The following is a 25,914-nucleotide window of genomic DNA, read 5'->3' on the forward strand; positions in this document are numbered from 1 at the left end:
ATTATTTTAGCGTTGCCCAAATCCAAAACCTGAACTGTCTGCAGAGGGCAAAGGTCAAAGGTCCACAAATATACCGCCTTTTTTTCTCTTTTTCTTCTTCCATCCCTCTTTTTTCTTTCTTGGCCAAAATGGGAATAATAGATCAAGCATTTTGTCCTTCCTTCAGAAAAGCCCAACTGGGCTGCTGGTGGGGGTGCGAACCTGCACTGGTTCCACAGAATTTTCTGTGAACTCCAGGGGTTACGCAGAAGGCTGGGACACAAGAATCCTGTTTCTCCGGCACCCCTAAAGTCTGCATGTATGCAGGAGGCTCGCTGCTGTCCCGTCAGCACAGACTCCCCTCCCTGCTGAGCCGTCCAAGGCTCTCCCATCACAGCGGGGTCACTCACCACCCGTGAGCTGTGCTGGGCCAAAGCACAGCGCCAGTTGAAACCACAGGATCACGGCCAAGAGTCTCTGGGGGGACTGAGGCTGCTGTTGCTGCAGCTGCTGCTCTAGAAGTCCATCTCCATTGCTCGGGTTCATTCCATGATACATCTTTCATCCACAGAGGGCATCCAGCTTGCAAGAGTCTGCAACCAAGAGCGGAACACGACAATACCCCGGGGTTGCCCGGGCTCTGGGGCCACGCTCTCCCTCCTCCGCCCTGGGGTCCCGGAGCCTGGGCTTTGCGGGCTCCATCCCGGTTCGCCCCTGCGGAGCCCCCGCCCCCTTTCCCACGGCGAGATCCTCCCTACCACCCCCCATGCAGGGGCCAGAGAGTAGCAGCCACCATGGGATACTGCGCGTGCGGGAGGGATGGAGGAGGGGAGAGAGGACAGGGGTTAGTGCACACTAGCTCTGCGCTGGTCCCCGGGATTCAGCGGTTGTGATCATGACAGGAAAGTCGAAAGCCTTCTAGCATCAAGCCGCTGAGAAAACACTTTTCCCCGGGCCTGTACATTTTACTCTCAGGCATCTCACAATGTGCCCCCTGCTGCCCCCGTCTACTTCTCTGCTTTTCCAGGGATTGGGAGGGTCCTATTGCCCCAGTGCCCTATGAGATCTGAGCTGTGATTTTTATTTTTAAAAATGCCTTCCTTAGGGGTGCTGATCCCGGAGCCAACTCGCCCAGGCGGGCCTGCGCGCGCCTCCCCGGGCAGGCAAGCCCCTTCCGGGCTCCGGCTCTTACCTGTGGGTCTCATGCATGCAGCTTCCTTCCCTCCTCCGCCTCCTCCCCCCGCCAGTCTAACCCGCATCTGTGCGCGACCTCTGCTGCCGCCGCTGCGCGAGCGAGCGAGAGAGCGAGACGGAAGCCTCGGCGGCTGCCGGGCTACACCGCCCCCACCCGTCCCGCCGCGCGCTCCCTCCCCGGGCTCCCCCCGAGCAGCAGCCGGGGCCGGGGGTGGGGAGGGGGGGAGAAGGCGGTGGTGGAGGGGGGAGACGCGGGTGATGAGGGCCAAGGCGGCCGGGCTGCGCGCCCCCGGGGAGGCGCCCGCGTGCCCGCTACCTGAGCTCGGGAGCGCGCGGCGGCGGCGCGGAGAGGGGGAGGGAGGGATGAGGCGGGGGCGCGCGCGGGGGGAGGGCGGGAGCGCGCAGGCCCGCACGCGCCTCGGCGGGTCCCAGCCAGCGCCACTGGTGGGGGTAAGGGGATAGCGAGGGCGGAGGAGGACGCCACGGCCAATGGGAAGCCGGCGCGCCTGCACCTGTCGGGCACGAGTCGCCAGGCGGCGGCAGCACGCGCGCGCGCGTACACACACACACACACACACACACACACACACACGCACACGCATACACACATACACAGGCACACGCACGCGTGCACACGCCCAGGTCTGTACCGCGATCCTTCACCGGTGGCCTCTGGTGCCCTGTGTGCACCACCATAGGCTGCGATGGTGAAGGTGGCCATAGACAGAGGGATCCCACCCAGGACCATCGCCGACGACGGGGTTAACTTGAATGAGCACGTTCCTTGCTAAAACCTCAAGTTCCTGGTGACCCCGGAGCACCTCCGTGGGCTCTGCTCTTCTCCTAGAGCCCAGAGGACGACTCGAGGAGGCTGGGTCTCTCTCTGTTCCTCGTCCCTTGCACCCTTGGCATTTTCCCTCTTGGCTGCCTTGGAGATGCACGCATCCCTCGGAGGAGCTTTCTCTTGAGAGGTTCTCCCCCAGGGAGGCGAGTGACGGGCAGCGAGGCAATGGATGCCAATGCAGAAAGCTGGGTATCACCGCAAGGCTTATGGCCCGTTGGTAAAAACCCAAAAGGATCAAAGGTGTCCAGGAAAGAGAGTTCCCCTGGTCAGCGGTCCATTTCTGGTGTCTTAAGTTCAGCCTGTTGTGAGCTCTGCTCTCCCAACCTATTCCTACCTTTGCTGCTCCCCTACAAGCTAAGCCTCCCTCTGAGGGCTGGGCTCTGAGGACCCAGGTTCCAGCCTTGGTGATTAAGGGGTGTGCCCTAATGAGATGGTGCCGGCAGGCAGTATTTTCGAACAACTGGCACTCCATTATTCTGTAGCAATTTGGGGATATGGAAAACCATGTTTCTGATACAGCCACCAAATCATCCCATCCGTCTATCGACTTTCCCAAAATCTCACATACGGAAGGTAGTTGGGAAATTACTGCTTTTACTGTGCCGGCTCTCACTGCGAGTAATTTTAACAAATTCTTGCAGGAGAAATTAGCTTTTAGTAGATAAATCAAGTTCAATGTTTTTTTTTTTTTCTCTCTCATTGTAAAACTGAGATGTTGGCTTTGCACAGAGTAAGTTTAATATCTTTGGCTATTACAAATGCATTCCTGCTGGAGTGTGTACTTTGCAGCCCAAAAGCATTACTTGGGTATTTTCCCATGTTTCCAAGGTCCTGAGATTGTTCCCTGCAAATTGAATATTTACTCCAGTTTATTCTCAGTTTATTACTGAGAATAAACCCTCTTTAAGTAACTGTCAAATCCACAGGGCTCAAAGCTGTAGACCATGCAACAAACATGTCAGAAATCCTTCCCTTAGTACAGAATGCCAGGGCCAACATGAACATCCAAGTTCATCAGGCCCAAGCATGGGATCTGTGCTTCCGTCTCCTTTCTGACATCGTGGTATCCAGCTGGGCTACAACTCAGTAGGAGACCATTTGCCCAACTCTTGTGTGAGGCTCAGGGCTCCACCCCCAGGACCACAAAAATCTAATTATTTGTGAACATGGCCAAGTAGTCTCACTCAGTACTTGAGGAAGCCTGTTGTATTTGCCTGTAACACCGAAAAACAAACAAACAAACAAAAAAAACAAACAAACAAACAAACAAAAACTTTCCTTATGTAAGATTGCTCTACCTTGGTTTCTATTGCTGTGAGAAAACACTGACCAAAACGGTTTACTTGGCTTACAAGTTACAGTCCATCATTGAGGAAAGCCAGGGCAGGAAGCTGAAGTGGAGACCATGGAGGAATGCTGCTTGCTACCAGCTTTACTTCCCATGGCTTGTTCAGCTGGCTCACTTATTACAGCTCAGGCCCACCTGCTCAGCAATGACACCCATCCCCTGACACACACAGGGTAGGCTGGTCCTCCTGCACCAAACAGCATTTAAGAAAATGTCCCCACAGACTTGGCCACATGGAGGCAATTACTCAGAGTCCCTCTTCTCGGGTATGTTTATGTCAAGTTAACAAAAGCTATGTCAGAATTTAGATCTACCCTTCCTGAAACTTTGTCCATGGCTCTGCCTCTCCTTTCTGGACCCACACAGCTAAGTCAAATTCACCTTCTTTAAGACAACCTTCCAAGGGCTGGAGAGATGACTCTTGTTGTTGCTTTTGCAGATGATGTGGGTTCGATTCCCAGCACCCACACGGAGGCTCACAACCATCTGTAACCTCTAGTTCTAGGGGATCCGATGCCCTTGCCCTCTGCTGGTCTCCACAGGCATCAGGCATGCATGTGGCGCACACACATACACATAGGCAAAACATTTATGAATATAAATTTAATGAAATGAGAGACAGTATTTCATCCGATGGGAGGTAGCATCATGCTCCCTTGCCTTTTCCTTCTGTGGATTATGTGTAGTCACCTCCCTTGATGTGACAATTCCCAGGCTCCTCACTAGCTTGTGGCCAAACTAGAGTTAACTGATGTCCCCAGTGCCCACTCTGCTCCAGCACTGAGAGTTGTTTGAAAAAGGAGGCACACATATGTTCATTCTGGGCTCCCACCCGTGCAGGACTGGACGTTCCCACCATTCTGATTCATGCTGTGGAAGCTTTGGAGGCTGACTATAGCACAACATTTTGTCAGTTTCCTATATTAGCTCATGTTTTATTTTTTCCATAGTTGCCATACAATACTATGGTCTGGGTGGCTTATACAATTGGAATTCAGTCTTTCCCAGTTCCAGGTGCTGAAACTCTGAAAGTGTTGGTATGGGTGCAGATGGCAGTCTTCTGTGTGCTCATGTGGGCATTCCTCTGTGGCATCTAGGACAATCCTAATGGTCTCGTTTAAACTTAGTACCTCTTTAAAGACTTTGTCTCCAAAAAATATTCTCATATTCTGAAGCACTGGTATCTAAAAAGTAAGCCATCTTGAATATAAATGGATATACACTTTGTCTGGACTAGGAAGTAAGATAGATGGAATGCAGGAGACAGCATGACTCACTTCCTCCCAAGTGATGGAAAACTTACTTCCTCTGTCTTTCTCACTCCTACAGGAGTTCACTACCAAACTGTAGAAAAAGACAAAAGCCTCCTGACTTAAAGACTTCTTGGAGTATTAGACAGACACAGAAATAGTTGTAAAACCTCATCCTTTATTTTCTGCTACGATAGCTAAATGCCACAGCCAGGTAATTTATAAATACTGGATGCTAAGTAGCTCAAGAACAAGAACTACTTCTGGTAAGGGCCTTCTTGCTACATGATAGCAAGGCAAAAGACACCATGGAGAGAGAGAGACAGAGAGAGAGAGAGAGAGAGAGAGAGAGAGAGAGAGAGAGAGAGAGAGAGAGAGAGAGAGAGAGAGAGAGAGAGAGAGGGAAAGGAGACAGAGACAGAGACACAGAGAGAACACAGAAAAAGGCTCTTTCATCCTCTTATGGAGAAACCCATTCCTTGGTATGCAACTCACTCCCAGAGTAGCCTAAGTCCACTCATCAAGATGGAGCCCTCACAACCCAAACAATTCCCATCAGGCTCTGCTTCACACACTGTGGCACTTGGGGGTTAAGTTTCCAAATTGTGGACCTTGAGGAAAATACTGTTTGAAAACTAAAGACTGAAGCCGAGAAATGATATTTTCTCCTCTCCCCAGGTTTCTTGAATTATGAACCTCCATGAAATGTGCAGTCAAGTTACTGATCCTAGAACATGCAGAACATGAGGCCAGGATCACACTGAATGCTATGTTTCTGTGAAAATCTAAACGTTTTCAAAGCTTGTGGTCCATCCAGTACATCAGCCGTGGAAGGACAACCCAGTCTCTGAGCAGGTAAGTTGCAGGGGCTGCAGAGACAGATAAAGCAGCTCATGTAGGCGCATGTAGGTCTCACCTCCTCTATCCATACAAAGTCTACTTGTTGGGTGGACACATGGCATAGTTCAGTCATCATGCTAGGTACAGGGACCACAAAAACAAAAACATGAAGTCTTCAACAAGTTTATAGTCTATGGGGGAAGTTAAAAAATTATGTCCACTATACAGTAGTGAAAGCAAAGACTGGTAAGTACAAATGAGACGGTGCCCTGGGAAGGGATCCTGGAGGTGACTTCAACGTGTTAGATGAGTACAGACATCTGTGTGTCTGAGAGGGTTTGAGGAGAATAAAGGGATCAAATGGTTCAACAAGTTTCCTGGGCAGATGGAGCAGCCCTAGGCAGAGACTAGGAGGGCAAGGTTAGGGATGAAGACACAGAGAGTATTCCCAGTGCACGTGGAGAAATGCCCAATGGCACAGTGTCTGAGACACACCTGAGGCCATGCCGAGGGGAGCCTGGAAAGCCGTACAGGCAGGCTTAGCTTTGGTCTGAAGACAAAGAGACAAACAAGCTCAGGACCGCATGGACACACTGTGGAGAGCTCTCCTTTGCTTGCTGGCTCACAGACACACGGAAAGGTGCCTAAGATCACCGATAAATTTGAGAATGCCAATTAAAGATGTACCTGATGCCCATGCCACCCACCGCCGTGGACCACAGATACATGTGTGAAGGTATCAAATGCTTGATGCAGACACAGAGAAAAATGAACATCCACATTCTACCTCTAAGAATGTAAACTCCTTATGGATTAGCCATGCCTTGTTTTTTATAATCTGATTATTTGTTGTCTGTCTAGGGGCCTTGCTACCCTGGATGGGATACCCTCCCCAGAATTATCCAGTGTGTAGAGACAGTAAACCAGAGTCTGCCTCTCCACCCTCTCCTGTGAGAGTCCTCACACTCGGGATCAGTATTTTGCCCACAGCCAGGGCTAGACAATGAGGGAGAGCCCCTCTATCCTTGAGCTGAAATTACCCACCCTGGTCAGTCTTATATCCATTTACCTGCTGCTGAGTCCTTCCAATGGAAACCACAGCAAAGGTTCTTGGCCATGTTCCCCACTTCACCACCCCACTCCATCTACTCCTGATTAGCTCTAGTACTCTCCGCCCCCACATGTTTCTGTGGGTGTGCCTGCGAGGGTGTGCCTGCAGCCACCCACTCCCAAGTGTGTCCTAAGCTCACATTGTATCCCTCACAAATGGTTGCTTGTTTCCTATTACAATTTGGCTAGTGTAAACTTCTCTAACTGATAAACCAATGTGAAACAGTAACAATTCCCACATAGGTGAAATTTCTTCCTGTCTCATGAACAGTATAGGGTCATGTTAGTGGGGCAGGAATGGGTACACTGGATATGAGCAGCCTGTGTGGACAACAGTCCTTCAAGAACTCAGACAGAGGGAAACTCCACCAACTTCAACATATGGTTTCCAAGAGTCTCTGGTCTTTGCCTTATGTCTGTTTTATAAGATTATGCATTCATTTGTTTTCAGGATTTTTTGATTGTTAGTTTTTGTTTTTGTTTTCTGAGACAGAGTCTCCTTATGGAGGGCTGGTTGTCCTAGAACTCAGTATGTAAACCAGGCTGACCTCAAATTCACAGAGATCCACCTGTCTATGCCTCCCAAGTGCTGGGATTAAATGCATTTACCACCATACTCAACGTGTTTTATAAGATTTAAAGAAGGTGAAATAGTATTACTTTGTAGATGAGATGCAGGATTCTTTGTTACTTAATTGCTCCATACAAGAACTTCCAGGTAGAACCACATGAGTGATTGTGCCTGGGACAGAGTAACAGAGGTGGAACTGTAAGGCTACAGGGGTGTAGTTAGGCCCTTCACAGGCCTCCAGTGGATTGGCTAATATGAGTCATTTTGAATGGATAAAAGCATAGGGATTATCCTTGATTGGTATCTCAAACTGGAGTGATTAGGGAAGGTCTACACTGGCTCCATGTGACAGTATAAAAAGTAACATGGCTGGTGGAGGGAGTCTCAGTTAGGTACTCACAAAGAGGGAGGGAGGGAGGGAGGGAGGGAGGGAGGGAGGGAGGGAAGCAAGGAAGCAAGCAAGCAAGCAAGCAAGCAAGCAAGCACTTGGGAGGGAGACAGAGGCAGGCAGATCTCTGTTAGTTCAAGTCCAGCCTGGGCTACATAGCAAGTTCCAGGACAGGCATCAAAACTACACAGAGAAACTCTGTCTTGAAAAAAAAAGAAAGAAAGAAAGTAAGAAAGAGAGAGGGAGGTAGGGAAGGAAGAAGAAATGATGACTACCGGCCTTTCACCAGAGGCTCAAACCTGGGTGACACACAAATAGTGCATAATTAATTAATTTGCACATATATTAATTTATCTATTATATACATTTTTCCCTTATCAGCCCATGGGAGAACAAGGTGTGTGTGGGTCAGGCCTGAAAGCCACATCTATTCTGCCCATATCCCATTAGCTAGGATGATGTCACAGTGGCCAATTAGTCACATGGTCTTGAAGATATGCAAAAGGAAACTGGGAAATGTAGTCTGGGGCAACTGTTCTGTGTTCAGAAAAGGAGAGCTAGCAATGTTAAATCAATCTGTACTTATGGAGTGCCCCCACTCTACACACACATACACATACACTCTTACATGGGAAGCCTATTAAGGACTATGCTGTTCTCCTGCTTTTGATTCCTCTCTCAGCAACTAATTCTGTATCCAGTGGGGTTCTTAATGGACAGGCATCTCAAAATAAAACAAAGCAAGAAAAACCAAATAAACAAACAACAACAAAACCTGAGTGATTTCGCTGGGCAAAGGTGGGTGCCACTTCAGGGCCTGGCATAAATATCTGATGCTTAGAACATTATTTCAGTTAGTTAAATTCAATCACTGTGGGTGGGAGAAGAGAAGTGAGACAGAAATAATTCCTGAACCTTCAGCTTTTTGTTGAATTTGGAGTTGGGTAAATATTTTTAATAACATTAAACTTTGGCCTCTACATAGCAATGCTTGGTCCCTGGAGTAAATCAAACAAGGGTTGCTAATGAGCTGTTTTAACATGGTCACCACCTCTGGTTAAACTTTCTGCTTCAGTTGGCTACCAGGTAAAGGTGAGTCAGTGCTTTCAGATGCACTCCCAGTGGTGGTTAATTACATCAAAACGTTGTTTTCCTGACCTTTCCTTTTGTTTTGTTTTTTGTTATCACCCTGACTTTTTCCCTTATTTTTTTTAGTTTCTTCCCTTTAAAATCATTGTCTGTATGGCATGAACATTTTCTTTAAGAAGGCTAATTTGAAATGATGCTGAGGAAAAGGTGAGGAGAGAAACCTCCACTGTGGAGCCTTTTACTCAACACTCCCCTTGCATTTAACACTACCTAGATGATGCTCAGCCACATGCAAGTCCATCTAGGAGAAGCTCAACCACATGCAAGTCCATCTAGGAGATGCTCAACCACATGCAAGTCCATCTAGGAGATGCTCAGTCATACTCAACTTTATCTAGGAGATGCTCAGTCATACTCAACTTTATCTAGGAGATGCTCAGTCATACTCAAGTTTATCTAGGAGATGCTCAGTCACACTCAAGTTTATCTAGGAGATGCTCAGTCAAACTCAAGTTTATCTAGGAGATGCTCAGTCATACTCAAGTTATCTAGGAGATGCTCAGTCATACTCAAGTTATCTAGGAGATGCTCAGTCACACTCAAGTTTATCTAGGAGATGCTCAGTCATACTCAAGTTATCTAGGAGATGCTCAGTCACACTCAAGTTTATCTAGGAGATGCTCAGCCATACTCAAGTCCATCTGGGAGATGCTTAGCCACAAGAAAGTCCATAGAAACACAGTGGCATCAACCCAGCCTTCCAGAACCTCACAGTTACAAACCTGGCCACGGTTTTCATGTGTAGAATTCTTTCTTCACACACCCAGCATATTTCAATGACTAGGCAGTCATATATCATATACCCAAACCCTGCTCTCAGTGTGGAAAAATACAAAACCGATCAAACAATCCTTATTCATCTAGAGTTTGCACTCAAGTGGCAGAAGCTGGGCAATAGTTTATCCCCAATCTTCTCCCCTCCAGCCCAGAAATGATTTATCTGACTGGTGAAGTTTCCTGGGAGCTTATTCTCTTTCTTTTGACAAAGCTGCTATGTACCAGACATATGCAAGATGACAAAGAGCAGGATGACCACTTAGTCTTTTTGTTGTTGTTTTTGTTTTTTGAGACAGGGTTTCTCCGTGTTGTTTTGGTGCCTGTCCTGGATCTCACTCTGTAGACCAGGCTGGCCTCGAACTCACAGAGATCCGCCTGGCTCTGCCTCCCAAGTGCTGGGATTAAAGGCATGTGCCACCACCGCCTGGCAACCACTTAGTCTTTGTCTTCACCACTGGGCCTAAGACAGTGTTAATAAATGCTTATAAGACCTGACTGAATGAAGAGATGTCTTCACAGAGGCACAATCAGGTCCTAAGGAAGCTGAACATCTTCCTTCATTTCCATTATTAGAGGGTACCAGAGTAGCTAGATGCCCAGGAGGGCAGGCTATTGCAATGCTCCTTAACTCTGCTATCTCCCTCTTCATGAGGGACTGGGATGGAAGGACACAGGAGTGAGCCCTCCTTACCACTGTGCATTACACTACAGTAAAATCTTGCCGTAGACCTTATATCATGAATTTTCACTCTCAAGGGAGAATTTTAATTCTATGAGGATCACAAAGGGTAAGACATAGAAAATTTCAGGTCTACTTGGGAAATTATGGAGAGTGTGTGTATATATATAGGTCTGTGGGTGTCTGTTTGGGCCACCAGGAAGAATTTGAACTTTACTCAAAAGACAATCAAAAGCTCTGTCAAAAGATCTAGGTCAGGATGGGAAGAAGGCATCAGATTTCAACTTCTGGATACCAGTTTTGACCTAAACTCTACAGTCACACTTTGAGAGAAACATGGCTTTTTGAAATATGTATAGCCCATGTTAAGAATTTTGTCTTTTGCTTTGCCACCTGGTACACATGTTTAGAGAAGCAAGCATTTAATGACGCAACATCTACCTCTATCACGTGGGAGGTACACATTTCTTATTCTAGTCTAATATAGTTCGTACTAAAAAATGGTAGTGAAAACTCACTAAACCGATTTTGCTGCATGTTAGAGCATCCTGGCTGGAAACCTGAAATGGCGATAGGCGTGGGTCAGCGAACAGTGAACTGCAGGTTGTGAGGATGACAGCCACACATTCATAGTAAGTGTTTAGGTTGTAGTCTTACACTTGGTAGCTAGTGGAATTCCATGAATCCTCCCATTCATAACCACCTTATTCCCCCTGGAATTAGTGTTGAAATTTTAGATGAAAACAGTTGGCTGCTTGAAGAGTCTCAGTTTCCTGCCCAGGGTTTGTAAGGCCATGAAATGGTACAGTTTTAATTTATGTTAATATATTTAAAGTGATAGTTCTCAGAGCTCACACTTCTAAGTTCTACTGTCCAGATGGGGGCCATTAGCCACAGAGGCCGAATTTGACTGTAATTATTTAAAATTAAAAATCAATGTCCTCAGTCCCGCTAGCTGCATTCCCCATGCTGTAGCCACAGGTGGCTAGTGGCCGCCATAAGGGACAGCTGTAGACACACGGTACTTTCCTCACTGCAGAAAGCTCTGCTATACAGAAGAGCTCTGGAGTGAAAGTACCGAGTGTCCTGGAGAACAGTCACCTCAGTGTGAGCGTGAGGAGAGAGGAGGAAGTCAAGGCGGAGAGCAGACAACATGGGGACTACAGAATAGGACAGTAGCTCAGGAAGGAGCCAGGGACAGAATCTTAAGAGTGGCATGAGATGGGACAGTTTCCACCTTGGGTCTTAAAGGAAGAAGATGGAGGCCCAGAAGTGAGCCGTTGCTTGGATAAGTGTCTCCCAAAGGAGCATGTGCTATAAAGGTTTGGTCACTACCCTGCGGCACTACAGGGAGGTGGTAGAACCTGGAGATGTCTACCGGGGGGTAGAGACAGTGGGGTACAGTCTCTCCCGGAACTTGTTACGAGAGGGCTTGGTTAATCAGATGTTCACAGAACCTCCAGGTGTGGCCGTACGATGGACACAGACCACAAAGAGACTCTCTGGTCATGAGAGTGTGCAGTAGGGTCTTCCCTGGGCAAAGGAGATCAGGGAGGGGGCACCATTCTACAAGGAGTAGCAGGCAATTAATGGCTTCCTCCAGCTGTGTGACTGTGGCAGCTGGACAAAGGGGCTTTGTACAGCTGCTGTGGACATTAGTGATTTCTGAGTGCACAGAGTCACCCACAATTGCTGGGGTTCTCCAGCCCTGCACATAGATGGCTTTGAGTGGAAAAGAGCACTGTGCCCTGCCTTCTGAAAACTTTTCCATACTATAATAAGCCTGCCTAGGGGCAGAGGCTGGAATTTCAGTGGGCTGTGGAGTTCCTGCCCTACTGACAATGCCAGCCAAGGATCGACAGTGGCCCATACACTGTATACTACACACACAGTCCACAATCACAGACAGCCACCAGGGCCACACTTCCATTGCAGCCCTCTGGTGGTGGTGTGTGAAAGGAAATGGCCCCTCAAAGGGTGTGGCACTTCTAGGAGGTGTGGCCTTGCTGGAGGAAGTGTGTCACTGTGGGGGCGGGCTTTGAGCTCTCTTTTGCTCAAGCTTCCCTCAGTGTGACAGTCAGTCAACTTCCTCTTGCCTGCAAGATGTAGGACTCTCAGCTCTAGCACCACGTCTGCCTGCATGCCACCGTGCTCCTCATCCTGATGATAATGGACTGAACCTCTGGAACTGTAAGCGAGTCACCTCAACTAAAAGTTTCCCTTTCTAAGAATTGCTGCGTCATGGTGTCTCTTCATAGCCATAAAACCCTAACTAAGACAGCTGTCTCCCGGCACTTGGACCTTTCTGAGAAAACAAATGTTCCTTGAAGTTAAAAACACTAGGCTCAACTTTAGCAAAATCAGGAAAAAGAAAATGATAAAAGACTCGAGTGTTTAAAAAAGTTCCAACCAGAACATTCTTTAAAAATGTGGACACTTATTCAATATGTTGTCCATGTGATTTATATTGAGAAGGGTCACCATATTGGGTGAGCCATTAAGGGTAAACTTTGTCCTGTGTGTAACAGTCTAAAGCACATATGGTACTATAAAGCAAAGGACTATCACATAGTTTGCTTTCTGCCTCACAGTTGAGTGACCTCATGACTGTGGTATTATGTCCCCCCCAACCTCCCTCTCCCGTGGAATTTAGCTCCCCCTTGGCTCTGAACATACATGAGTTCTGCTTTACTTCATGAGACTCTGTTAATTACCATCTCTAACTAGTAACTGGGTTCAGGTTCCTAGTGTGGAAAGTATGACAATCTTAGGCTGCAGCAGAACTACGGGTATTGAAAATCCTCTCTGCTCCACGCACACACATTTCTCTGTGAGTAGCATTAGCCCAGAAGATCTGACAGTGGAAGGCTGGGTAGGGGGGTGCTATGCTGGGTGAGAGAACCCAGATTCCAGAACTGGATCCTCTGCTCACTATCAACTTCATGAACTCCAGAATCCTCAGTCGGTGCCTCTGGAAACAGCAGTCCCTGCTCAGTGTTGTCATGGTCAGGTTTACAGATAGAGCACTCAGAGGCATGTTCAAGCACATGCTTGGGGTGTGTCAGCCATCATTTTTACACACATAACCTCTCATCCACATGGAATATTTGCACTGTGATTGTTTCCATGGTAACTTAACTTGCCTATTTCCAGGTTCTTAACCTACTATTTTCTTTCTTTCTTTCTTTCTTTTTTTTTTTTTAAGGAAGAAGAAGTTGTTTACAGGCTAGAATGTTCATGCTTAGTGCTCTATTAGCATAAATTCATCCTAAGTTGTTTTTCACTTATCTCCTTAAGTATTTGTGTGCTTTTTTTTTTTTTTATTGTTCTGTGTTCCTGATGTGAGTGAGTCCACTGTGCATTGCAGGCACACAGAGAGAGTGGCCCAGGCCTATTGTTACTTGGGGCCATGTGTTCTCCTGTGTAGTAAGGAAACAGTGGAGGTGGGGCATAAAAGAACCTAAATCCTGTGTCATAAAAAGTATGTCATAAAGCTGAATTTTGAAATTTATAATTTGCTCTACCATCCAGAGATTAACAGCAAACAAACAAACAAACAAAAACAAAAATCCTTCTGACTTACATGTTATCTTCTTAGAAAAGGCGACTTCAGGGCCTGAGAGATAGCTCAGTTAGTAAAGTATTTGCCTTGGAGATGTGAGGGCCTCAGTTTAGATCCCCAGTCCATACATAAAAAGCCGTGTTTGGCAGCGTGCCCCTGTAATCCCAATAATGGAGAGATGAAAGCTGGAGGCAGGTGGATTCAGAGGCTCAAAGACCAACTCTACTAGCCTAGCTGGACAAATTTCAGACCAGGGAGAGACCCTGTCTCAGATGAAAGATGAAGGGTGCCTGAGGAATGATACCCAGATTTGTTCTCTGACCTTCACATGTATGCCATTGTATGTGTGTATACACACACCCCCCACAAAGAAAACAGATTTCAAAGCAATACATTTATATAAAATAAAAATTGCCTGTGTACTGAAAGCTTTTATTTACAGCTTGAGCACTGGGAAGTTTTCAGTATTTAGAGCAGTTCTTCACAATAGAAACAGATCAGGACAGAGGGAGGTTGATCAATCGATGCTAAGTAACAGTCATGTGACAGCAAAGGCTCTCCAGAGCTACAAACAGTAGGTGACTATAGATAACAGTTGGGTACTGTACATGTCAGAAAGGGAGACAAAGAGATTTCACAAGTTCCACAACCAGGGGATGATAAAGGTTTGAGGAGACATATTTGTTCCTCCTGATCTAAACATCCCATGATGCATGAATATATCAAAATATTACACAGCATCCCATGAATTTGTAATTTTTATGTGTCAGTTAAACTTTAAAAATCTCTTTCACACAAAATAAGCATACCATAATGTATATTCCATCTACATATATACCATGATGTATATTCCATCTACATATATACCATAATATATATTCCATCTACATATATGGAAATTTAAATCTCCTAGTTCATATCAAAACAAGGATAAGAAGCATGAAATTAATTTTGATAATATATTGCATTTAGTCTGATGGGCTTGAAATACCATCATTTTAAATGTAACCAGTGTGAAATAAAAAGAATTAATAGATTGGCCTATTCTTTGTGTTACATTTTTAAATTCCAATATATATTTTTCTTGTATTTGGTTGTATTTCATTTTATAAAATTTATTTTTGTTTATTGTGTATACCAAGTGTGTGCCAGTGGAGTCCAGAAAGGATGTCAGATCACCTGGAACTGGGGATAGTTGTGAGTTGCCCACCATGGCTGCTAAGAACAACACTCAGGTCCTCTGCAAGAGTAGAAAGTGTTCTTAACTGTTGAGCCATCTCTCCAGCCCCCAGTATATGTTTTATCCTTAAGCACATGACCATTTGAACAATCTGTGTTCAAGTGCTCATACTACATGAGTATCTAACTAATTTCTCCCCTTTAACTTACCAAGCATGAGAGAGAGAGAAAGAAAAAAAGAGGCAAATAGGAGAGAGAAAGAAGAGAGAGAGAGAGAGAGAGAGAGAGAGAGAGAGAGAGAGAGAGAGAGAGGTTTTCAAGTCTCTACAGAAACTATAAGCACACAGAGCACACCTCCATCCCATGGATTCACTTGTGGGGTCAGAGCACATTTTCCAACCCTCCAGAGAATTAAGAAGGAAGACCTAGCTCTTCCTTTGGCAGAAGGCCACATTCTGAGACACAACACAATCCACTACCAAATAAAAAGGAGACTGATTGATTGGTCCCAGCATCGAGGGGATGCTTGGCACCTTGGCGTTCACAAAGCATCTCTTTCATGTGCCCCTGGAAGTGCTGACATGATTGGCAAGCTGGGGCCCTCCAAGGATCATATGGGGATGTGGAGACATAGGTGTGGTGTGCTCTAAGGCCTAGAGCCATCCCACCAGGCCCCTCAAAAAGCTTCCTTTTTGTGTTCCACTAGTTTGTCCCAGACATTGGTCCTGGGTCTATGCTGCATTTGGTAGCCATTAAGGATTAACCATGAAAGGAAGACCTTCTCTTAGAGAGGGTGTGGCTGGGCCTTCCTACCAGTGACCCAGATATGAAGAAGCCTGAGGAAAAGGCAAGGCATCTTGCTGGCTTTTGCTTCTCAAAAGGTGAGTGTCTTCTGACCTTCTGACCTCCATGGGCACACTGTGGCATACTTGAATTCATGAACACACACATATATATACACAGGGACCTGAGATGATTTTAGTACTCAACTTTATATTTGTTATTACACGTGTGTGTGTGTGTGTGTGTGTGTGTGTGTGTGTGTACATATGAGTGTGCCACAATGTGAATATGGAGGTCAGAGCACAACTTCTGGAAGTCACATGGCTTTTCCCTTTTACCATGTGGGTCCCAGAGATCAAACTCAGAACATAAGGCTTGACAGTGAGCACCATCTCCTTGGCTCTCCTTTCATAAGGGCTGTATGGATTCAGTGTGTGGTTACCATAGTCATGATTGTGACAGCCATTACTCCTGGATGGCCTTGGCTGGCTGCCTCACAAGTCTTCAAGTGCTCAGGCATCTTTTGACATTGTGGCACCATGTTGTCATCCACAAAGTTCATACTTGAGCATTGTGTGATGGAGACCACACACACACACACACACACACACACACACAGAGAGAGAGAGAGAGAGAGAGAGAGAGAGAGAGAGAGAGAGAGAACAAGCTTTTAAGTAAGTCATTAATTTTATATTGGGCCATATTTATAGGACTTGGGGGGCACATTTGGCCAACAAATAAGCCAACAGAAAGAGCTTTACAAACCAGATCTTGGTATCATGAGCACTAAGAACGTTCCTGGCATCCTTGATATTGTCTTAAGACAAACCAGGTACATTCTGACTTGAGTGAAGTCACTTTTGGTCTAAGTCTCCTAACCTAAATCAAGGGTAATGTGCTATTCATCTTGCTACCTAGGGCCATACACCTGCCAGTGAGTCCCTAACAAATGGCACACAGTGCTGTCCTGGGGGTACCTGCTACTGTCTTCCATCTCACAGCCTCTTGGGGCCAATTCTCATAGATTGGAGTGAAGTTCTGGAACAAGGGCACTAATCCCATTTATGAGGGTTCCACCCTCATGACTAAACTCTCTGCCAATGGCCCCTACCTCTTAACGCCATCATGGTGGTGAGTAGGTTTCAAAGCATGCAGTTTAGCGGTATACATTCAGACCATAGCAGCCCTAGATGAGGAAAATGAAGGAATCCCAGAATTTGGTGTGTCAGAACCTGAGAGTTGCTGCTCTCTACATTTTACCCATTAAAACTACATTAATCTAGTAACTCTTTTCTTCAGCTAGAAATCTGCAGAAATTTTTGTAAACTAATACATTAAGTGTTGAAACTTTCAATTGGAGCTTAGTAGGGCATCATTTATCAAATGCATTATGGTACCAGGCTGTCCACACATTTCATTTCACTTAACCTTCATCATGGCCCCACTCAACTTTCCTGAACTCCAGGATCATGGAAGTAACTTGTCCAACATTGCAAGGATTGAAAGTGGAAGACTCTGACTCATTTGCCTCTCAGCAAGGGAGGTGTGTGTGTGTGTGTGTGTGTGTGTGTGTGTGTGTGTGTGTGTGATTTCCACAAAAGTGGGAAAAAATGGCAAATAAATGAAATCTTTGGGGGGCTATTTCAAAACAGTGTGGACAAAATTCATGTTTTGATAAAAGCTGTAACTGGCATATTAGATGAAAGTCGGAACTGCCTCTTGCTATTTTAAAGTTTACAAAGGTTAACACGGAAGCATCCCTTGGGCTTGCTAAGGTCCTGACCAGCGTGCTTCCTAGGCTGTTTCCTTTCCAGGCCTCCCATGGACCAGTTGGGAACACTGAGGGAGGTGAGATGCTTGGCCAGTAAAGGGAGCTTTCTCCAAGCTCGAGTTTGATCCCTGGAACTCACATGGTGTAAAGAACTGACTTCTGCAAGTTGTTCTCTGCTGCCCACATGCCGGCCATGGCTTGTACTTGTCTGTACACAATAACACACACACACACACACACACACACACACACACACACACACTAAAACAAACGTAAAAATAAAGAAATGTGACTCCAAGGACTAGCACTCCCATTTGGTCCTCTACACCACAGTTTGGCCCTCCCTCACTGTGTTCTGTTTTTAGCATGGTGCCCTTGGCCCGAGGGCTCTCACAAACCCACTAATTCTAAAACACCGAAGCTAAAACACTGGTGGCATCACGATCCTCATTTCCAAATACCACCCTTGATTTCCTAGACTTCCAGCCAGCTCCTCCGAGGCATCTATTAGCCCACTCTGCCCTATCTCAACAAAGCCCCTGTGCACCAAAGCCTTCAAAGACCTGATGGCGCAAGGATGCATTGTGAAGTGGCGGGAGCGTCACAGGCCACGTGGATCCCAGGACCTGAGAGTGGGGTGGGTGTCCTCAGTGGCCCCCTGGAGGTCCCCCGACCTTCGTGTAGACTCTGGGCCCGCCGGGAAGAGAGCATGGCCGGCTTCCACCTCTTCTCCCCACGGTCCTATGGGGAGCTTGGGGAGCCCTCGCCCGGTAGAAAGCGGGAGTTCGCAGCACCCCTGGGCTGGCCTGAGCCATCTGTGAGTTCCTGGGCCCGGACTCCCGGCGCTGAGACCGAGACCGAGACCCGGGTGCCCGGGACACACCAGAAATATTCGCCCACAGGGCGGCCCCGCCGGCGTGGGTATATCGCCTCTCCACGAGAAAGCCACAGTTTGACACACGTGGCCCGGAGACCCTCGGACCGCGCCAGGAAGCACAGGTCCGGCAGCCGGCGCCTGGAAGAAGCCTGCGGGGAGGCACCGACCAAGTCCGGCAGGACCTGGCAGCAGCGGCAGCAGCCGGATCAGCCCTACTCGAGCTACGCTGAAGGCCCAGGAGATTCGTCCCCGCCGTACCCGGGGGGAGCTTTCAGCCCCCCGAGTGTTGAGACTTTGCTTTTAGAAAAGACACACAACAGAGACCGGTGGGCAGTGCCGGTGTGCAGACCTGTAGATCTCTGGTCCCCTTCCTCCATTCTCACGGACAAGTCCTCCCCAGAGTTCGGGAAGCAACCCACTTGTATGTGCACCCAGAAGAGGGGTAGTGATGACCGGACTGAGTCCTTAGCCAACCAGTACCCCCAGCCCTCCGCCTCCTGCAAAGAGAGTAGCCAGCACGCTCAGGTCCTCAAGAGCAAGCTGGACGAAGCGATGATATCCTCCAGGGACCAGAAGATCTTGGCCCTGGTGCTGAGCCGGCTCAAGAAGGCCCAGAAGATGCGAGAGCTGCAGCGTCAGGCAGCAGTGGCCTGGGAGGAGCTGAAGCGCTCAGACCAGAAAGTCCACCTGACCCTGGAGAGGGAGCGCAGGTTGCTGCTGCAGCAGAGCCAGGAGCAGTGGCAAGGACTGAAGGAACTGCACAAGCCACGGAGGGCTCATGAGCAGCTTCACCAGGGCCGGGAGCAGCAGGGCCCCCGGCGTGACCATCAGGCGAAGAGCACTGTCCAGTTGGAGAGCGAGAATGGGTGGCGGGTGCAACCTGACAACCTGGAGAACCACCGAGGCCTGGACAAACTAGACAGGGTGGAAGCACAAGCCGAGCACCTCAAACAGTGTCAAGTGCAGCGTCTGCGGGAGCAGGAGAGGGTGCTGCAGAGTCTGCGGGACCTGAACAGGCTGCAGCTGCGGAAGAGACTGGAGGCGGCCTGTCATAAGAGGCAGCAGCACCTGGGAGAGAGCCAGAAGAAGGTTCAGGAAAGCCACCTGAGCTCACTCGTCAACTTCCAGGCACGCAAGGTTCTCATGGACTGCCAGGCCAAGGCGGAGGAACTCCTCAGGAAGCTGTCCCTGGAGCAGAGTTCCCAGTGTCCCCAGGACACCCAAGAAAGTCTGGCTAAGGAAAGGCACCGAGAGCAGCAGGGGAAGGCAAAAAGGGAGGCAGAGCAGCTCCAGAGAGTGAGGTGGCGTGCGGAGGAGGCAGAGGAGCAGCGTCAGGTGAGCAAGCGGATCCTGGCCGAGCTGGCTGAGCACAAGATCAGGCAAGCCAGGGGTCATGCGCACAAAACCACCATGGACAGGGCGCAGCACCTGGAGGAGCTGAACATCCTGCGTGAAAAGAACCATCAGATCTTGAAGCTGAAAGCGGAGAAGGAGGAGAAGAGTCACATTGAGGGCATCAAGGAAGCCATCAAGAAGAAGGGACAAAGGGTCCAGCAGATGGCCAGAGGGAAAGACCCCATCTTCCAGGAGTTCCAGAAGGTTTCCCCAGCCTCCAAGGCAGACCGCTGCTTTGACCACATGGCAGCAGAGGCCCCGCTGCCCATGCACCAGCAGAGTGGAAACTACTGAGAACCCAGGAGGAAGACGGCAACAACCCAGCAGCCAGACAGAGATGTCATCTTGCGATTCTGCTTTATAATCTGATTTTAACCGTGCATTGATTTTTAAAAATATATAAAATAGCTGCAAGTTCCTCCCATAAATTAGTTCATTGATTCACTTGGGTGGTATAGATGGGATTGGGAAGAGAAAGTAGGGGGGGGGGGTGGCAGGTATGAAAATTGGTTGGCTTTTGAGTTTTGAGGTGAAACAGAAAACACTCATTTGCCTTTCAAGGAATCTAGAAGCACACATGAGGTTGACTGGAGTTAGAGGAGGCAGAAAAGAATGTACAATTGGCCGTGGTACACGCCTTTAATCCCAGCACTCGGGAGGCAGAGTCAGGTGGATCACTATGAATTTGAGGCCAGCCTGGTCTACAGAGTGAGCTCCAGGACAGCCAGAGCTACACAGAGAAACCCTGTCTCAAAATACGTATACATACATACATACATACATACATACATACATACATACATACAATGTACAATTGGGAGTAGTTTTACGATATGACTTGGTACATTTTTGTCCTAATCTACAGCTTTAGGAAGATAAAATGTGGAGCTGAGAGGCCTGAGACATCTCCAGGGTGAAAAGCAAAGGTGGTCTAGGGGAATTTCTAAGCAACTAGATCTGGGAATCTTGTATGTTCTAATCTGAAGAGTTGGTGGTGCACTTTTAAACTTGAAAGCCTACAGCATAGAAACCCTTTTAACCTAGTGTTAGTTGCAAACCATGACACACTCCTCCCTCCCTCACTTTTCTCGAATCATTCCATGGAACTGATACTCTGTGATGAAATGAGTGTGTTTGTTTTGTTGTGGTAAATGGCTCCATAGTTCCTCCCAGACTGGCGAGTTCTTTGGACATCCCTACTCATGGCACTAAATGTTTATGATCCACCAGGACTGTGTCTCAACTGTCCCACCACAGGCATGGGATCTAAGAGCTCAGTGAAATCCAGCCAGCACACACCTATAACACCAGCACTACAAGCCAGCCTGGGCTGTGACATAGTAAGTTCCAGGTCCAGCCTGGGCTATACAATGAGGCCTTGTTTCAAAGAGAAAAGAAATAAACCACTAGACTATATCTGGTCTTTCTTGGAGTAGGGGTGGAAGATGGGGGGTTGGGGGGTAGGGGGGGGGGGTGGTTGCTCCCATCCAGCCTTATGCATCCAGGTTCTATTGGCATCTTTCTCTTCCCCTCTATTTCTCTGTCTCTTTTGAAGGAGGCACGTGATGTCATTCTGTCTACCCACATTGTGCCTAATTAGCTTAACTAGGCTCTAAATGAGTGACTAAACATGACTCAGTAATATGACTTTTTAAACATAAGGAGCTAGCAGCAATATAAATTAACCCATCCTGTCTCTTAGCTTCCACTAAAAAAACCAATGTTTTCTTTAAAAAAAAAAAAACCTTGATGTAAAGTTATTTTTGTTGTTATTGTATGTATGTGGGTGAGGGTACACTTCCCACAGTATCCATGTGGAGGTCAGAGGGCAACTTTATGTGGGTTCCAGGGATTTGGCTCAGGTTGTCAGGCTTCCATCATTGAGTAGCGCAAGCATCTTTACCGGCTGCATCATGTTACCAGCCCTGTTGCAGGATCTGTATGAAACAAGGAAGAGAAAATATGAGGGTAAGTGTCATCAGAGGATTTTTGTCTTATTAGTAACTGTGAAACAGCATCAAGCACAACTAGACTAGTAATTTTGTACCGATGTCAATGTGACATCCGTTCTGTTTTTATAATGGAAATCAAACCCTTACCCTATCCTGTTTTCTTCCTCTGTCCTAAGTCCCCCACACCTGCTATCCTTAAATGGGCCTGCTATAGCACCTCGTTTCTCTACTCAGACATGCTCACAGAGACCCCTGCTCAAAAATGCAAGCACTCACAGATCAGGCCTCGGTTTCAATATCACTATGTTCATGTCCAAGTTAATCCCATGTTCTAGCCATGGCAGCAGGCTATCTTGGTATTCTGTTTAAAGTTTAAGACCTTTCAGATCAGCCTTGACATGAGTCTGGGGTTTCCTGTAAGTCTGATTCCTTGTCTATAAAATCGGAAGTAACTCATACTTCCCAGATGTTGCTTTAAGGGATAATTAGATGAAATTATCCATGCAAGGTGTTTGGCAAGGTAACCCAGAATCTAATATTCTGTAATTCAATACTGTGGCTCTTATTATTAATATTGACACCTGCCAGTGTCAGCCCCACCCCTTCAAGTTTAATGCCTTCTCACCAGCTACTTCCTCCCACCACATCCCAATTTGTTCTTCCTGAGCACAGTAGCCATGCTCTGTAAGGAGCATCCATTTTGAAATTTAATCTTGGCTTCCTAACCAGACTACATATTACCTGAGGCCAGGGCCAGTGCCTTACACTTCTTTATGCTCTTGCTTAAGGTTGTAGTCAGTACAATGTCCAAGTATAAGACATCAAGTGGATGTTTTCACCTAAATCCTCTTCCACATTGTCCTTTGCTCCAAGAAATAAAGAGACTAATTCCTTTGTCTAACCTTTGTGGGAACTACCAGCCAAAATAATCTATACAAACTAAAGCTGACAGACGTGAAGGAGACTTCCCCATCTTTTAAGTACAACTAAAACCCCTAAATGTTTTGTGTGAGACAACTCTACAAAGAGACAGACTGGCCCTAGACTTCAGGAGCCAGAATAAACCCACATGGTCCTGAGTTCCCTGAGTTCTCATTTTGTCTGGTATGTTCCAGATCTGTGAGTTGAGGAAACACTAAAACATGGACAGCAGCCCCAGCACAGCCTGGTGTCTCCAACCAAAGCCCCAGAACTACACAACTCCAGCTAAATTCCACAGGAGGACTATGGCTTCACTTTTGCCCATGCTGGCAAAGACTGAGCAGGGAAATGGTGTTCTTTCCTTACCAGGTTGTGATAAGGAGGCACCTTCCCCTGTCTTAGCAATGGTGGCAGAAACTACATAGCAGTTAGGCCCCTAACTACTCTATACATCTCAACTTTCCACTAAGTGGTATCACAGGAAGCCTGGAAGAGAGTAGAAACTTCCATTAGCATGCATCCCTCACCCATCCACCTTGCTATATGGGGAGCAAGGCAGACCTCCTGCCTCTCCTGGTCTGCTGCAGTATCAGTTGAAAGAGTGTAGAGGAGGCCCAAGGCTCCTGTCCCCTCCCAGCAATGAGGAGTAGCTCTACTCCCTTCCGCTGGCAATGGCTAAATGAGGAAGTGGATTTTTACTCCTGCTCCTCAGGATGAGGCAAGGACATGCTTTATTTCCTGGGGTGATATCAGAGAAAGTCAGATGCAAAGGACATTTTAAATAAGGCCCATTGAGTCTTTTAGTGGAACAAATTGTCTAAGTTTTTATTGAAAATCAATCTACAAAGGACCAAGACTATCTCAAACTGAATGAGAAAGAATTCATATATGCCAAAATAAACATTGGAGTTATCCAAACCCATTTATAAGCAGTTGTAACAACAACAACAGCAACAAAAAGCTTCCCAAAGTGATTTTGAGCACACTTAAGAGAGGCAAGAAAATCTCAGCAAAGGCATGGAATGTGTAGAGAAGAATCAAGTGAGAAAAAGCAAGTGGAAGGGAAGCTACACCAACCAACAATCTCAGATGGTTCCATATGAGGAGGCTCTTTCTGTGCAAGCCTGGGAACCCAAGTTTGACCCTACAGGTGGAAGAGAACAGAGGTCACAAAGATCAAAAAATCAATGGCATGGCTTCATCAGCAGAACGAAAGGAGCGGAGAGAAGAAGCCGTGGCTGAGGCAGAAAAACAGGAAACCAGCAACTCTGGGAATGAGAGAGATTTGGTTTTTGAAAATGAGAAGAGCTTCCGCACTCACAGAACTGTGACAGAAGAGCCAGCATTCATGGTCTGGGAGTCTCAAGAGGAACACAAAAAAAAGGAACCAGCTTGGAAAATCACTCAAGAAAACAATAGCCCCAAATATTTCCAAGTTAGTGAAGAAGTTATGCAAAACTAGGGAGATAGAGACAGGAGGATTTCGGGGGGCTTGCCAGCCAGGCAGCATAGCCAAGTGGTTGAGTTCCAGGTTCAGTGAGACACCCTGACTCATACAGAAGCTAAGAGTAATCAAAGAAGTACTCAGCATTAGCCTTCATGTATGTGCACATATAAGCACGCATGCACACACATCCCTACACACACCCACAAGAAATCCCCAAGATCCAAGTTCTTGTTGTCTACAAGAAACACACTCCACTGGCAAAGACACATCCAGACTGTGAGTGGATGGATGGAAATCAATACACCAAATGATGGCAGCCAGGAACAAGCAAAACAGCCACACTTAGCATTTAATGGAGCAGACTTCAAGCCAAAATTAGAAGAGATTAAAAAAATAGTCACTACAGACTACTAATGGAAATAATCCATCAGAAAGACATAACAATTGTCAAGATGTATGAGCCAAGTACCAGAGCATCATTTCCATAAAAAGTCACATTGCACAGAAAGGTTCAGAAATATCCAGACACAAAATTGTAGGTAGTTCTCATACCCCATTCTCATCAACAGAGAGGACATCTGGACTAAAAGATGCCTCTGAAAGTGCACCCCAGATGAAATGGACAAGAGATATCCACAAAGCGTTTCCCATTCAATGTACCCAGCAGCCCATGGAATTAACTCTAAAATCATACTTTAGGTTATAAAGAAAAACATATGATGCAAAAGCTAAAATGGTTTCTTAGTCTTTTTACATCATGGTGGAATAAAGGTGGTGATCAATAGCGACAGGAACTTACAGACATTATACAAACACATACAGAGTGAGCAATGTGCTCTTGATCTGTAACGAGCAGTAAGAGTGAAGAAGTGATAGTCTTCTAACAAAAGTTCAGAGTGCAAGGAGTCCTGGTGAATTTCACCAGACCCTGTAAGAGCAGAGGCTCGAAGTATGTACTGAGTTAAGACTCAGAGTAATAAGGCAAGAGTCGTAAAATGGACACAAATAGGAAAAGATGAAGTAAGATTGCCCGTTTCAGATGATACGATCCTGTAAGAACCCCAAAGATTCCACCAGAAAAATCTTAGATTTGCTAAACACATCTAACAAAGTAGTAGGATATAAAAATCAGGACTGGAGATGGGTTAGCCATTAAAGGCTCACAACCAAAATCATGAGTATCAGTAGCTTTCCTGTTTATAAATAATGAATTTACTGAGAAAGAAATCAAGAAAAAAATACTGATTCACAACAATCTCAAAAAATGTGAATAAAAAAAAATAACCAAGGACAGACATGAAAGAATCTACAATGAAAACACTGAAGAAAAAGTATTCTAGAAGGTGGAAATATGAGAGATGGCAGTGTTTCTAAAAGTGAACTACAGATTCACTGCAATCCACATCCAAATCCCAATAACATTCTTTAAAGAACTAGAAAAAACACCCTGAAGTTCATATGGAAGACCAAAAATAACTAAAGAAAATTGATGCTGACTATCGTCATATCTGATCTGAAATTTTACTACAGAGTCATAGCAACAAAAACAGACAAGCAGACCAATGGAAGAGAAGATATAGAAATTAACACACGAGCACAGTCCTCTGCTTTTTAACAAATGTGCCCAAGGTGTCCAGAAAATACCTCTTCAACAACTGGCATGGGGGTGAGGGTGGGTACTGGATATGCACATACAGTATAATAAAATTAGAGTCCTACCTCTCACCCTGTACAAAAATCATTTCAAAATGGATCAAAGACCTTCATATAAGACTCAAAACTCGGAAACTTCTAGAGAAAACCACAGTGATACAGTTCAAGATCCAAGGGTAGGCAAGGACTTTTGTAAAGGGCTCTGGTAGTTCAGAAAAGAATGGGAGAAGACAAACAGCACAGCA

The 25,914-nt window shown here is 46.5% G+C and overlaps 2 protein-coding genes across 3 annotated transcripts in view; one reads left to right on the plus strand and one right to left on the minus strand.

The window, feature by feature from the left end:
• Susd4 (sushi domain containing 4) overlaps nt 1-1,489 on the minus strand; it is a 128,380-nt gene extending 126,891 nt beyond the window's left edge. For both annotated transcript variants that reach the window (XM_036202327.1, XM_036202325.1), the window contains exons 1-2: nt 1,172-1,489; nt 390-572 (exon numbers count right to left, since the gene is read on the minus strand). In XM_036202327.1, coding sequence (XP_036058220.1) covers nt 390-537 — 148 coding nt within the window. In that variant the 5' untranslated portion in view covers nt 538-572; nt 1,172-1,489. The remainder of the gene's footprint in view (nt 1-389; nt 573-1,171) is intronic.
• Nucleotides 1,490-18,133: 16,644 nt separating this feature from the next.
• Nucleotides 18,134-19,990, plus strand: Ccdc185 (coiled-coil domain containing 185). Its single transcript, XM_036202066.1, has one exon. It carries the CDS (start codon nt 18,134-18,136, stop codon nt 19,988-19,990), a length of 1,857 nt encoding a protein of 618 aa, XP_036057959.1.
• Nucleotides 19,991-25,914: the final 5,924 nt, after the last annotated feature.

This window comes from Onychomys torridus, chromosome 11, assembly GCF_903995425.1.
Source record: "Onychomys torridus chromosome 11, mOncTor1.1, whole genome shotgun sequence".
Lineage (NCBI taxonomy): Eukaryota > Metazoa > Chordata > Mammalia > Rodentia > Cricetidae > Onychomys > Onychomys torridus.

Excerpts from the sequence above, each read along its gene's own strand:
- Ccdc185 (XM_036202066.1), top strand. The coding sequence starts at position 18,134 with ATGGCCGGCTTCCACCTCTTCTCCCCACGGTCCTATGGGGAGCTTGGG.